Here is an 11,605-nt window from a genome sequence, read left to right as displayed (position 1 = left end):
TGGCTGAAGATTTTCTCTTTATAATCCTTTTAGTTCTTATACCTACATGATGCCAGCCACTGCGTTCTATCAGATCAGCAGGCCGAAACCCAAATCGGACAAACCAGTTTTGTGGCTCAACTGGTTGGCAAATTTGATCAAGTAGGTCAGGCAGATATATCTTCGACTGTTTCCTGGCAATATTGCACTGGAGGGGCTGGGAGATCGAGCTGGTGTCAATAATGAGAGACACAGGGTTTTTGTTTGGCAAAATGAATTAGTGCTGGTGGTCAAAATGTGCCAGTTTTATTTTCCAGGCTAATCTACCCCTTTCACGTTATAGGCTTTTTTAGAAATGTTCAAAAGTTAGCAGACAATGCAGGGCCAAGCAATAAGGCTGGCAGAGGGTACTAACTTCTCACTCTCACAAGAAATGTACAATTTAGGCAGCAAACCCAAAAACACACTCAAAAAATCATCTGAATTTTTACAAGTGTGTTTGGGACACGAAGGATGCAGAAATCGCATCCAGGGAATTCTATTTGGTTCAAGTATACTGCTAGACAGACAGGGCTAGAAGCGACACAGAGATTAAGCAGCACTATAATTAAAGGAAGGGGAAAGATCTGAAAGAAGCAAATTGGGGTCATCAACCGAAAAACAAAAACAAAAACAAAAAAACCCCAACTCTGCAAACGACCCACAGGGAAATTTCTAAGGTTAAAGCTGGAATGTTGGTGTGGAAATTCCTGGTGTGAAAATTCTAGCCTAAAAAAAAAACAAAACAAAACAAAAAAAAAAACAACAACCAATTTTTCCATTTAAAATTCCATATGGAGCATGTGAGATACTCCATATGGATGGCTAAAGGTCACATAGAACACTATTAAGGAGTCTACTTACCACCTGCATTGGGTAACGGAGTTTTTACTATACTTTTTATGCAGAAGAGGAAATTAAGTGATGAACCTGCAAGGAGGGGTTTAACACGCTGTAACTAAAGCAGTTCTCTACAGAAGGTTTGTAGTTCACGGCCGATATCGAAGCCCCTTCCAAAACTCAAGTTATAACATGAACTTTGTTCTTACCCTGGCACTTCTTCTTCTTACATTCTTTAAGACTATCAGGAGAATCTCAGGGAAAAGGCTGATAAATATTAGAAGAATTATGGCCAACCACGTAGATACAGAGGATAGCATTTGGGCAAACACGAAATACATTCTCTGTTGTTTGAGAAAAGGCCTAGAGTGGAAAGAAAACACAAAATGGAAAAAGAAATCAGGTCTTGTCGTTAAAACAGAGGTGTAATCGAAACTACCTTTCGTAGTTAAAGGGACCCTTCTAATTACACATATTAATAAAAATAATTTTATTTAAGAGTATCCCCAAAAGTGCCCAACAGATTTCATTTACTAAATGTTTGGGGGGAAAGGGATAACTAAAGGAGAGAAACGACAACGAAATGCATCTGACCTGGAAACAATGAAGGAGTCACCTGTAAAACTGCCAAGTGGAGAGGATGTATTTGCAGTAGAAAATACTTAAAGATACTCAAGAGAAATGGTTAATTTTTATGCTAAAAAGGATTTTACTTCCTCGGCTATCTTGTTCATAGAATGGACTGTGCTCTATATTCGAAAATGTAATAGACATCTTTAACCCCCTTTCCCCCAACTCTACGTAAATATAAAAGAGACTGTTGAGCTTGGCTCTCTACCGTTCTTATCCCCGAACACAGACTGAGTATCCGGGGCAGGCCAACCGGGCTGTACAGAAGAATACGGTTAATGGGACACGAAGCACGGAGAGCCTCGCCAGACGAGGTGCGGTCTGAACCAGGGGAGAAGAAGGGCAAAGTGGCCGCCCAGCACTGGGGTGCACTACACACTCTCCCCGGATTAAGAGCTCTAGGCAGATAACTGATGGTCTCATTTATTAGATTATGCAAAGGGCTCACTGAAGATAAACTCGTTTCTCATTAAAAAAAAAAAAAATCGATGTCTGTGCTCTGTTACGTAACAGAATAAAATCAAGCGTGTGGCTGGCTCTAGGCCTGTGGGGACCAGAGTGTGGCAGAGGAAGTGAGCAGAACAGTGAAGTGGAGCTATTCAGGAGGTCTGGGTTCAGTTTTGTAGGGTCCCTACCATCCAGAAGAGAATCCTGCAGGGCTCTTGCTCTAATTACGAAGGGCACCCTCACTCGTTTCCTAGGCAGTTAATGGACCCTAACATGCGTCCAGCAGACAAGTGCCAGCGAGCCCCAGAGCATTCCACACAGGACCCACAATACTCGGTGATGCACAGCTCTAGAGTTTTCTTTACCTCGAGGATACCTATGGAGCTTTACAGGGGAGCAGGAAAAAGCAAAAGGTAGTATTCTTGGATTGGGTTTGGGGCTCAGAAATCCTCGTTCTCACTGCCAATCCCCAAAGAGGGGTGTGTCACGAGGCCTCAGGGTTGAGTGTGTCCAGAGATAGTAGCTGGAGCCCGCTGAAGTCTCTCACAGTTTCTGGTCCTATCTCACTGGCTGCTTTATAATATAAATTTTATACTCAGGCAGTGGCTCAACTCAGCACTACTTAAGCACAGCACTACGAGCAACGAAATAAAAACACATTTATTAAGATTACATTTTTAGNACAAAGCCCGACACGGAACTTGAATCCACGAACTGTGAGATCATGACCTGAGCCGAAGTCGGTTGCTTAACCGACTGAGCCACACAGGAGCCCCTGAAGGATTTATTTTCATCAATAAGGAATGGTCAGTGGTCAGTTAGAAACTGATTTGCCAGAAACAACTTAGTCTTATGGAAACATTGCATTAGTTTAGAAGCTGACTGTCTTCACAGATAGAATTATGGTGCTCTGGGTAGGGTTATAATCGTGTATTACATTTGACTAGCCAACTTTGATTAATTTGCGGATTAGTAAAGGAGACAGGGACTTCTGTCAGCTTCCCTGCTTCAGAAATCACCTCTTGGAGGCGCCTAATATATGTCACGATCACACTTTTTGGAACAGGTGGTTCCTTAAGCGATTATGTTTTTCATGTTTTTATTTCTTCAGGCTTTTATCTTAACAGCTTCTCAAAACAGTAAGAGTTTCTTCTAATGAAGTCTCAAGGGACAATAAACACAGCCTCACATCTCTGTGCTAACATAGACTATGTTTTATGTATGATTTTGCTCAAACCAGTAGAGGAATGTCACCTAGAATCGCATCCTATGGCTTACTCCGGCCATGCTCTCCGCTGTGGACATCCCTGTCAAGGGAAGCCCACCGGTTAATGAAAACAGCTCCATAAAATATAGGCCTCTGGGAGTTAAGAAAAGGAGAGGGCAATCTAACTTATTTTCATTCCAGCTTATATACCCCTCTCACTAGATTCTAATCTTTCTGTTTCCCAGAGTGGTTCACACAAAGCGGACTCCGAATAAACATCTAGTGAACCAAGATGAACTCCGTGAACTCGAAAGCCACACCGTTGAGTCTGCCTTTACCTCCCGCCAACAGCGAGATGGTGGGGCTAAGGCACGACACTCTGGATACTGAGTGGCCTATGTTCCACACCCTGAGCACACCTGTAGTGACAAGATTGACAGTAACAGACCAGAAAGAGACAAGAGAGTCCAAACGGGTAATAACGTATCTACTGGCCAGTGTGTCATGTAGCAACGTCACGGGCTGCGTGTTTCCACTGTAAATCACATGGAAGGTCACTGCTAGAACTTGCAGTTTCACGTCACAGAGAGATGTTCACACCTTCAAGTTGAAACGTTTGGACCGGGGCTACTAGAAGGGAGGACTTTTGAGTAACTCGTGTAGTCTGCTTACTTGCATTTGAAATCATACCCATTAATACTGAACACCTGTCACCTTACTTAATTGGCGCTTCAAAAGCGTAATTAATGTTTGCATGGACAACGTACATAGACACATAACTACTTTGTTATTTCTATAATACTCACACGTGCACAGCTGCTTACCAAATAATTCCTCCCCAGAAGAATGAGAAAAATACATAAAAGGCTAAAGAACCCCAAATCACAAAGTGATTTATCCACGTCCAGAAACGGGTATCCAAGGCGAGCTGAAAAGACACAACACAAGAGATTTCGTGAAGCGTACAGGCTGCAGCAGGAGGTAAGTCCGCTACGCAATTCGAGAACTTGAACACCACAGGCTACCCATGGGAGGATCTAGTGTGGGCCAGGCGAGCGGAAGAGAGGGAAACTAAATGAAGAATGGAACCCAGACCTTCTGAAGAGCTAGGGCAAGGAAGGGCTAAGTTCTGTCCCAAGGCCCTGAGACCCTACAGCGCAGGAGTGGAGCTGGGGTCGAGCAAGTAGCTGGTGGGTGTGGGGCTGGAGATGCCTCATTACTGAAAGAGAGGCAGGCAGCGAGGTCACGGGAGTATCCAGGAGGCTGGAGCCCCACGTCCCCTGGGAGTGGCAGCCAGAAGGCTGACGGCAAACGGATGAGGCTGAGCTGGCCGTAGGAGAAGGATACAGAAAAGCAGTAGGAGTCGGAAGGGTCAGGTAGGAAGGGGAGACAGACTACAGGGGGGAGTCTCGATGGCTCAAACACAACCGGTGGGGGTTATTACATCCAAAGGGAACCAGGTCTACACACCCGGGGCCCTGTAAGAGCGAACCATGGGCCTGACCAGGGAGTGTGCCTTTCAATTGCGAAAGTCTTACCTATTCCATTAAATGAATAACATTTTCAGTTGCCTTAGATTTTAATCCCTGCATGTTTCTGCCAGGGCTGATTGTTTCTTCAGATTGTGGCGCCTGGGATTTTCAAATGCAATCTAAAAATGAACACTCTGGTCTGTTCTGCTTATTGAAACTTTCTGGGCCACACGGACTGACATCTGGGACATTTAATTTTTTAAAGAGATGGTAGGATATCTGTTTTGTTACTTGCTGTGACACCCTGGTCCTCAGCTCTGTTATGGTCTCTCCTTCATAGGCAGGATGGGATAACCCTGTTAATGTAGACCAGTCTTGAATTCCCACCTTTGGGCTGCTAGGAAAAAGGTCACAATAATGCCCATCCAAAGATGAGAGAGTGAGTGTCTTTTGAGGGACACATGAAAGATGCCACAGGAAGGCCAACTTTAACTACGAAGGGCACTTGCCCAAGAATACCAGCTAGTAAGTGGCTAAACTGAGATCAAATTGTAACAGTTTCTTTTGTAGCCCTAAAAGATTACTGAAATAGTTGATGAAAATGCAAGCGTAGGTTAGTTCTGTTTGGTATGGGAAATGAATCAGGAATAAAAACTTCACAGGGGAAATGATTAGAGGATCTCTGTCAAGTATGCTAGAATTCTAGTTTGGACCATTGGGCATACTGGAATTCATTGAAAGGTGCTCATTCTCGGACCCCAGGTGAGGTGTTTATTACTGGAAGGGTCATCAGAAGAATTTGATTATGGTTTCAAGGATAAGAGAGTCCCAAGTCAGAAGTGTCAAGGGTAGAATTCGGCGGAGCTATCCGAGTATACCATATGGCCGCCTGTCAATGCCAAGGACTCCTGTGTGCTACCTGCTGTACATTCTTAGACATTTCATCGCTACGATGCATGCACTTCAGTGATAAACACATTCTATAAAATTTCACCACTACTATGCTCTTCGGCACCCATTTCTTGCTCATGGACACCTATTCAATTGTCTTAAAGACCCAAATTCCTTTGAGGCCTGGTGTTTGTAAACAGATACATAATTTTAAAAACGATTCAAGTCTTTAACATGAAAACACACACACACACACACTCACAGCCTGTTTATATACTACTTATAATGTCTTGAAGACAGAAGAAACAGATTTTCAACATAACTATGGTGCATGAATTTTTAAAAAATTAAATGAAACGCATAACATACTGGAAAAATGGTTCACGAATAGCCTACAAATGTCTAAACATCTAATATCATACATGTTTTAGTAACGATTCATATTTGAATGAACAACCTGTGATAAAAATAAAGAGAAGGCAAAAGAGAGAGAACAGTGGGAGATCAGAAAGGACTACAAAAATGGTATTAAATGTATTTGAATAAATAAAAAATCTAACCTTCAGAGTTACAGTGAATACTAAGACCGTAAAAACAATGGTTCCGAAAGTCCAGTTTCCATATACCTGAAAAACATTTAACGGTTACATTCACCATAAATAAATACACAAGCCTACGTAAGAAAATAAAAAAGCAACTTTAATCTTGGGTGCAACTGCTAAGGATTTTCATATACACTGTTTAGGCAACTATCTGATCAGGCCAAAACGTTGGATTTTATTGTGACCCTAAATTTCCTTGGACAGCTACAACACACTTGTGATTGACAGGGTTTATTTCCATTACTCCACGTAGTACCAAACGGGGAATAAACTGGCATAATAAAAGGCAGGGAAAAAGAAAAACCCACCCTATTCCACTAACAGTAATGTTGATCAAAACAAGGCATTTGGATGATTCATGTTTCTGATACTGGCTTTCTCTAGAATACAGAACTAAAGCTCTCAAATGAGGACGAGTTTGTGGACAAATGGAGTCACATCTTAAAAACAGACTCTAAGTTTTTGGCTGTAAATATTAGAATGGTCAGCGTGTGCAGAGTAAAGAAGAGCAAATACAAATCCTTAACTACAGCAGTGAATGACACATGTGCTTACCAAATGCTGTCAAGATCTGAACTCATAACATTAAAACAGAAAATGAAATGTAAAATGCTTTTAAAAAAACAACAAGAAAGTAGAAGCACAAAGAAAGGACTCGATCAAATCATACATGGTGTGGTGTCCTGTTTAATTGCCCATAGCAGTTCTTAACGCTTCCTATGAGGCGAGCAAACAGAAGGATGGGGACATCTGCAGTAAAGTCTAGTTAATTTGGTCTTCACGCACTCAAAATGTGTGATGATGGGGACCCAGGCGGGGCCGAAGCTCTTTAAGCACCACCCAGAGTCTGCTGAGCAAATGAAACATGTCACCAGGACCGCGGGAGAGTGCCCACCTACTCTGCGGCGAACTCTTTTTAAGAAATAGTCAGCTCTTTGTACCTTATGTGCCTGCCCAAGAAAAATAAAATGAAATGTGAACATCATGGGATCAGCTGTAAAGCTCCGGGGACCTGAGGAATCACGGAACGTGACCCCTTCCTACCGGTGGGCGCAGCTGACTTGGAAGGCTGGAGGGAGCAGCCTACAGAGATTTAGGAAGGTACTCTCCTTGACAAGGGCTGCGTGTGCCTACTCTAAAGGCCGAGATCTCTATTTCCCCAGCAGTTGATTAATCATTTTTTCGGTGATTAATCATTCTCTTAAAGTCATCTCTATGTCCCACATGGGGCTCGAACTCATGAGCTCGAGAGCACAAGTCCCATGTTCTACTGACTGAGTCAACCAGGTGCTCCCAGTGATTAATAACTTTAAGGGATGCATATTAAACTGACTTCTGGGAGTCCAAATTAGAAGGGTTATGACCAGGGGCGCCTGGGAGGCTTAGTCGGTTGAGCGTCCGACTTTCGCTTAGGTCATGATCTCGCGGTTCGTGGGTTCGAGCCCCGCGTCGGGCTCTGTGCTGACAGCCAGCTCAGAGCCTGGAGCCTATTTCAGAGTCTGTGTCTCCCTCTCTCTCTGACCCTCCCCTGCTCACGCTGTCTCTCTCTCTCTCCTAGAAATAAAAAGAAAAAAAAAAAAAAAAGAAGGGTTCTGACCATATGTGGTACGTGATTTCAAAGTATCATTCCAATCCGTCGAGCCCGTTACTTCCGAAAACAGCTGTGGACTGTGCAGGTTGTGGACACGGTCACTGTACTCAGTACATTCATTCTGAACCTTAGCTTTGCTTCACGTTATAAAGAGTGAGTGACCATTAGGGGAAGCCCAGAAATAGAATGGACATAGTGAAAGCACATGGGAAGTCCTGGGCTTGACACTTAACGTGTGGCTGTGGGAAGGCCTCACCCCACTAGCACTTCTCTCCTAGGACACAGCCAGGGGACCATCACCCCGACGCAGATGCGGACCTATGTAGTCGCTTCCCAGGAAGGCACTGGTAGGATTAGTGTAGGCTTTCTGGAAAGCACTATGCTCCCGTGTGGAAGGGAAGGAGGAAGGCAAAGGAATTCCCACTCTTTAACTATTGGGCAAATGCTGCAAAGATATGGTGCCTACCCCCTTCAACTCAAAGCCTGAAAGGCCACTCTCAACAAGAACTGAGCGGGGCCAGCCTTTGCTCCTGCTTTGCGAAGTCTTGGGGCCCTTGGTTGGCTCAGTTAGCAGACCATGGGACTCTTGATCTTGAGGTCCTGAGTTCAAGCCCCACGTTGGGGGTAGAGTTTACTTAAGAAAACAAAAGGAAAGGTACAAGGGTCCAAATTCTGAAGCACTAAAAACTGCTCAGCTATTAAAAATTACAGCCAAGGTAAGCTTCTAGAAGGTTTGCGCGTAAGCTTTGCAAAATGATTAGAGCTAGATTATATGTATGATAAATCCAGTGCCTATCGAAAACAGGTAAGCCATGCTAACAATTCGAAAACATGTTAATGAAATATTGTTTTTTACCTTTGCATTTTCTTCTAGGGATGACGTCTGAAAAAGAAAATAAGTCCCAAAGAAGAACACTGTCCCTTCAAATGCAGCCAGAAACGTCCAATATAAGAAGGGTCCCAACTGGAGCATGGCATTGCCAGAGATTTTCCTATTGACAAATGGGGAAAAGCACAGGTTAATGAATCCCTAGAGGCTGTCTCTTTAAGGCTACAGCAAAATGCCGGAAGTGCACACAGGCGTGACCCTGCTATAATGAAGGGCGCTGTCCCTCTCCTTGCAGGACCGGAGGGCCATACTGAGCCACAGCTCTAACTCCCTGCAATGGCCTCCTGACTAAGGCAGTGAGTCAACAGTCAAAGTGCCAAGTTAATATTATGGCCATTGACAACAGTAACATCGCAAAAAATAATTAGCTCCCATTTACCGAGTACTTCTTACATGTCAGTGAGGTGGGTTAAGAATTTTATATAAACTGCCCATTTTTAAGAAATGTTTATCTTTGAGAGAGAGAGACAGAGAGAGAGAGTGTGAGCACCAGTGGGGTTGGGGCAGAGAGGGGGCGAGATGGAATCCCAAGTGGGCTCTGCGCTGTCAGCGTAAAGCCTGACCTAGGGCTTGGACTCACCAACCACGAGATCATGACCTGAGCTGAAGTCAGAGACTCAACCGAGCTACCCAAGTGCCCCTACATTGTCCATTTTTATCCACATAAAACCCACATGAGACAGAGATTTCTGTCGGTCTCATTCACAAGTCATGAGCCTCAGAAAGATGTATCATAAAGATTCCCAAACTGTGGTGCACATTGGAATCACTTGGGGATCTTTAAAAACACTGGTGCCCACCTCCCACCCTCATTCTGATTTAATTGGCATGTGGTGCTAACTTAGGCATCAGGGTATTTTTAAAGCTACCCAGGTGACTAATGTAAGTTTTAGAAAGTACGGGTATGGTGGCCTGCCGGAGTCCACTCAGTGGTAGGGGGAGGTGCTGGTATGTAATCACAGACGGACTTGACTCCAAATCATATGTATATGCTCTTAACCAAGCTACCGTGGTTTTCCAACTACCGTTATTTCTTTTCATCGAGATTTCTTCTTGGGAATTTAAACTTTTGAGGTCTTGGTGGGCCCTTTATGTTTTTTCAAATGAGTCAAATGTTTTTTTTTTTTTTTGAGAGAGAGCGAGTGAGCGAGCATGAGTGGGAGAGGGGGAGAGAGAGAGAGACAGAATCTCAAGCAGGCTCTGGGTCCAGCGTGGAGCCTGACACAGACTCTATCCCACGATCCATGAGATCATGACCTGAGCTGAAATCAAGAGTGGGGTGCTTAACCGACGGAGCCCCCCAGGCGCCCCAAGGCAAATAATGTCTCACGCTGTACAATCCTGCTTTGATAAACAGCAGGTGGATCAAAACTTTAACATCTGTTACAATAACACAATCTTCTTGGCACACGTCAGAACGTCAAATATGGCTACGGATTCTAATGAAGCAAGGCTGCCGAAAGAGGGTTTGTGCGTGGAATTCTTTTGGCTTCTATTTCAAATTGCTCTTAACATGTATAATAAGGTAGCCAATCTGTCACACAGCACACGTTGCAGACCCTACACAGCATGTCACCTGGCTGTCCCGACCAAGCAACACCTATATACCGGAAAGGCAACTGAGGCTTGGGCGCTCGGTGCTGCGCCCCGCAGCTCAGACCTGGGCACCTGCTGTGATGTGAGGTGGCGGAGGCGCTGCAGGTTGCAGAAGCGGCAAAGTGTGTGCCTCTTCCCTCCACAGCACACCTATGGTTTCCTGTTTAGGTTTCTCCTGAAAACATGAAAACAGCCACACGTGTCTTGTTTCGTGTCACAGCGTTTGGAAAGTGCCCCAAGTCACTACATCCCTGAAGGTGAAACCTGGGACACGCGACACAATGCCATCGGTCACATTAAGTGGTGCCACCGCAGAGAGCGCCGCACATGGCAAGCAGGGCCTCCTGGTTCCAAAGGAGGGATCGGAGCGATCTACGCGGACCAGTGATAGGCTGAGATGGGGGGCTCGTGACAGGAGGCGAGGGACAGGGTCGCGTTTTGTGCTGGGCACCAGGTCCGCACGGAGCCCATCCGTGCGGGTGTCAGCAAGCGTGCCCTCTACAGAACACCGTTCACTAATTCCTGAGCTACATACCTGCAGTTCCCTAACGAAAACTTCATGGAAACCCTTAAAACAATGTGGACTCACTCGGCAGCTTTCTTCAGGTTTTCAACATTCCCCGTGCATGAAAGCGCGCAGCACGGCCCTGAAGCTGTGTGTGTGTGAGGGAGGGTGTCAGAGTCAGAGTCATCGCCACCCGAAAACTTACGATGTGCCAGGCACTGTTTTAAGTTGTTTTACGTGCAATCGCTCATTTACTCCTCGCAAACAACGCAGCCGTTACCCATAGTTTACCCGAGATGAACCTGAGTGGCTCACACGCATTCAGGGGCAGCACTCACACCCAGGGCATAGATCGTCTCCCGGTTGAATGGTATGGTTTACGGAGCTGCGGACTCAGAAGAGAACTGTGTTAAGCAAACCAGGTGGGCGGCCCTTCCTTCCTACCCGCAGAGGACAGGGAAACCCACGGTCCGGAGGGGCTGAGGTGGGTTTTAACTCTTATGTTCTACTTACATATACAGCCGGGGGTCAGAGGCCAGGGTGTCAATGTTGATGTGCTGTTCCAGGAGACTGTAGGCCAGGATGGGCAAGGATGTGAAGCAGATGTTGTACATTGTAAGGTAAGCGGCATCATACAGAGGCTGAAATGACAAACGACAGAAGAAAAAGAAATGTTTGTGTTTGGGGGTAAAAAAACAAACAAAAACAAAAAAACCCACACAAGCTAAAACGAGACAGTATCCTTTCACATTGTTTTGTGATTACAGAGAAGTTTATAAAGAAGGTCACTCTGGCAACTACAGAAAATAAACATATTGTGATGTATCATATTAATATGTCCTTCCTTTTCAAAGGATCTGATTCAGAATGTTTCCATAATATCATCTCTACTTCATTTTTGTTTCTTTAATGTTTAT

At 44.7% G+C, this 11,605-nt stretch overlaps 1 protein-coding gene across 1 annotated transcript in view; it reads right to left on the bottom strand.

Annotated features, from left to right (window-relative positions):
• The window catches only part of ATP11C (ATPase phospholipid transporting 11C (ATP11C blood group)), an 88,680-nt gene that overhangs the window by 8,171 nt on the left and 68,904 nt on the right, over positions 1–11,605 (bottom strand). Inside the window, exons 23-27 of the mRNA XM_077773879.1 lie at positions 11,202–11,329; positions 8,555–8,690; positions 6,066–6,131; positions 3,967–4,070; positions 1,068–1,221 (exon numbers count right to left, since the gene is read on the bottom strand). Of these exons, the coding sequence (XP_077630005.1) occupies positions 1,068–1,221; positions 3,967–4,070; positions 6,066–6,131; positions 8,555–8,690; positions 11,202–11,329 (588 nt within the window). The remainder of the gene's footprint in view (positions 1–1,067; positions 1,222–3,966; positions 4,071–6,065; positions 6,132–8,554; positions 8,691–11,201; positions 11,330–11,605) is intronic.

The sequence above is a fragment of the Crocuta crocuta genome, unplaced genomic scaffold (assembly GCF_008692635.1).
Source record: "Crocuta crocuta isolate KB4526 unplaced genomic scaffold, BGI_CrCroc_1.0 scaffold241, whole genome shotgun sequence".
In the NCBI taxonomy this organism is placed as follows: Eukaryota; Metazoa; Chordata; class Mammalia; order Carnivora; family Hyaenidae; genus Crocuta; species Crocuta crocuta.
The sequence above is the reverse complement of the archived record's forward strand: the minus strand, read 5'-3'. Positions and strand labels throughout refer to the sequence as shown.